This window comes from Halyomorpha halys, unplaced genomic scaffold (genome assembly GCF_000696795.3).
Source record: "Halyomorpha halys isolate HHAL.00 unplaced genomic scaffold, Hhal_1.1 Scaffold271.1, whole genome shotgun sequence".
Classification (NCBI taxonomy): Eukaryota; Metazoa; Arthropoda; class Insecta; order Hemiptera; family Pentatomidae; genus Halyomorpha; species Halyomorpha halys.
This window is the reverse complement of record NW_027107763.1, coordinates 268,213-269,802: the sequence shown is the minus strand read 5'-3', so window position 1 is coordinate 269,802 and position 1,590 is coordinate 268,213. Positions and strand designations below refer to the sequence as shown.

The following is a 1,590-nucleotide window of genomic DNA, read 5'->3' as shown; positions in this document are numbered from 1 at the left end:
CACACACACACACACACACACACACACACACACACACACACACACACACACACACACACACACACACACACATATATATATATATAATGTATGTATGTATATAAGTGTTATAAAAAAATGTGTCTAAATAAAATATAAAACATGAAAATTGAAATAATGAGGAATGAATGAAAAGTAAATAATAAGATAATGATCATGATCTAACTATTCATTCATAAAAAGGAGGCCAGTTCATATAAACTTCAAATGGATAATCTAGAAACAAGTATTTAATAACATTTATAAAAAAAATTATATTTTGGAATTTTAAGGTTTAATTTATATTTATATTTTATTATTTAAACTTTAAGTTATTTCTATTATATAGGAAATTTCATTTCTTATATAAATAAAATATGTTTTTCTCTATATTCCAAATATTTCTGGAATTAAATATCAATAAAGCTAAATTTTTGAAATTCAAAATATTTAAATTATAGAAATTTAATAATTTGGTTAATATTTAACAAGTAGAAATTAATATAATTTGTATTCAGTTTAATTTAATTTTTTTTATGTGTACTGTTTTCAAAATAATAAAAACTTGAAGTCAGATGTATTTTTGTTTTAACTGTTTAAATAAACCTGATGTTAAAAATATATATTGTTTTTTTTTTTTGGCCAAGACTCCCATTGGAGTCCTATACTGCCTATATATATTGTTATACAATTTTCAAAATTTTGATTTGACATACACTGGGTTATAACAGTGCCATAGGTCAATCTTTAAGAGATATTGTTCTATCTATCCTTATAACTATCATTTTTCAGTGCACCTAATTCTGGAATACCAATGTAATGGGGAATTTTTTTTTTTTTAATGGATTCAATATATAACATAGGAATACAATTTTAAGGCAAATTTACATCTGTTACTGTTTTGATCCGACGTATCCAGAAGAGGTCAATCATAAAAAACCTCAAACGGTTTTTAGGATATTTGATTATTTGCCTGAAAAAGGTACGGAAAATTGAACAAGCCTGAAGTACAAAATAGTTTTAAAATTCAACTTCCAATAAGAATTTGAGTTTCTTTCAAATCATCAGGGGAGAAGACTGCTAATTGATGTCATGATTATGATGTTTCAAGTTTAAATTAGTTTAACAATAATATTACAACTTAAAAACACGACTCTCATTTTTTGGGGGGTGTATAAATAATTTTACTTACTTTTTTCTTCAAAGTAAATTTCCACACCCAAAGGTTCTAAATATGAAATAACACTATTGCTTTTAAGAGAGTGTTCCACAAATACTCCAAGGAAGAAATTTTTCCCTTTGGAAGAAGAATAATACTGATATTGATGTAAAGTATGAAGAAGTAAAAATGATTCCCTCTTGTTTGTCAAGCTAACCATCACGTGGTCACCTTCCTTAATCATATCAAATTCTTTAATTGCCTGAAAAAATTAAAATTATATTACTAATCTGGGTTAGCTTAAACTATGTTATTATACCACTAGATGAATAACAGAAAGTGAATAATACTAATATAATTTTAAATATAAGTGGATGGTCAGGGTTGCGGTCAAAAAAAGAACAAATAGTTTA

General features: G+C 25.5%; 2 protein-coding genes across 3 annotated transcripts in view; one reads left to right on the top strand and one right to left on the bottom strand.

The window, feature by feature from the left end:
* The window catches only part of LOC106680633 (uncharacterized), a 160,192-nt gene that overhangs the window by 7,567 nt on the left and 151,035 nt on the right, over positions 1 to 1,590 (bottom strand). Inside the window, exon 15 of the mRNA XM_014420493.2 lies at positions 1,211 to 1,439. Within this exon, the coding sequence (XP_014275979.1) occupies positions 1,211 to 1,439 (229 nt within the window). The remainder of the gene's footprint in view (positions 1 to 1,210; positions 1,440 to 1,590) is intronic.
* LOC106680634 (TBC1 domain family member 31-like) overlaps positions 1 to 1,590 on the top strand; it is a 40,940-nt gene that overhangs the window by 26,113 nt on the left and 13,237 nt on the right. The gene's annotated exons all lie outside the window — the stretch shown is intronic.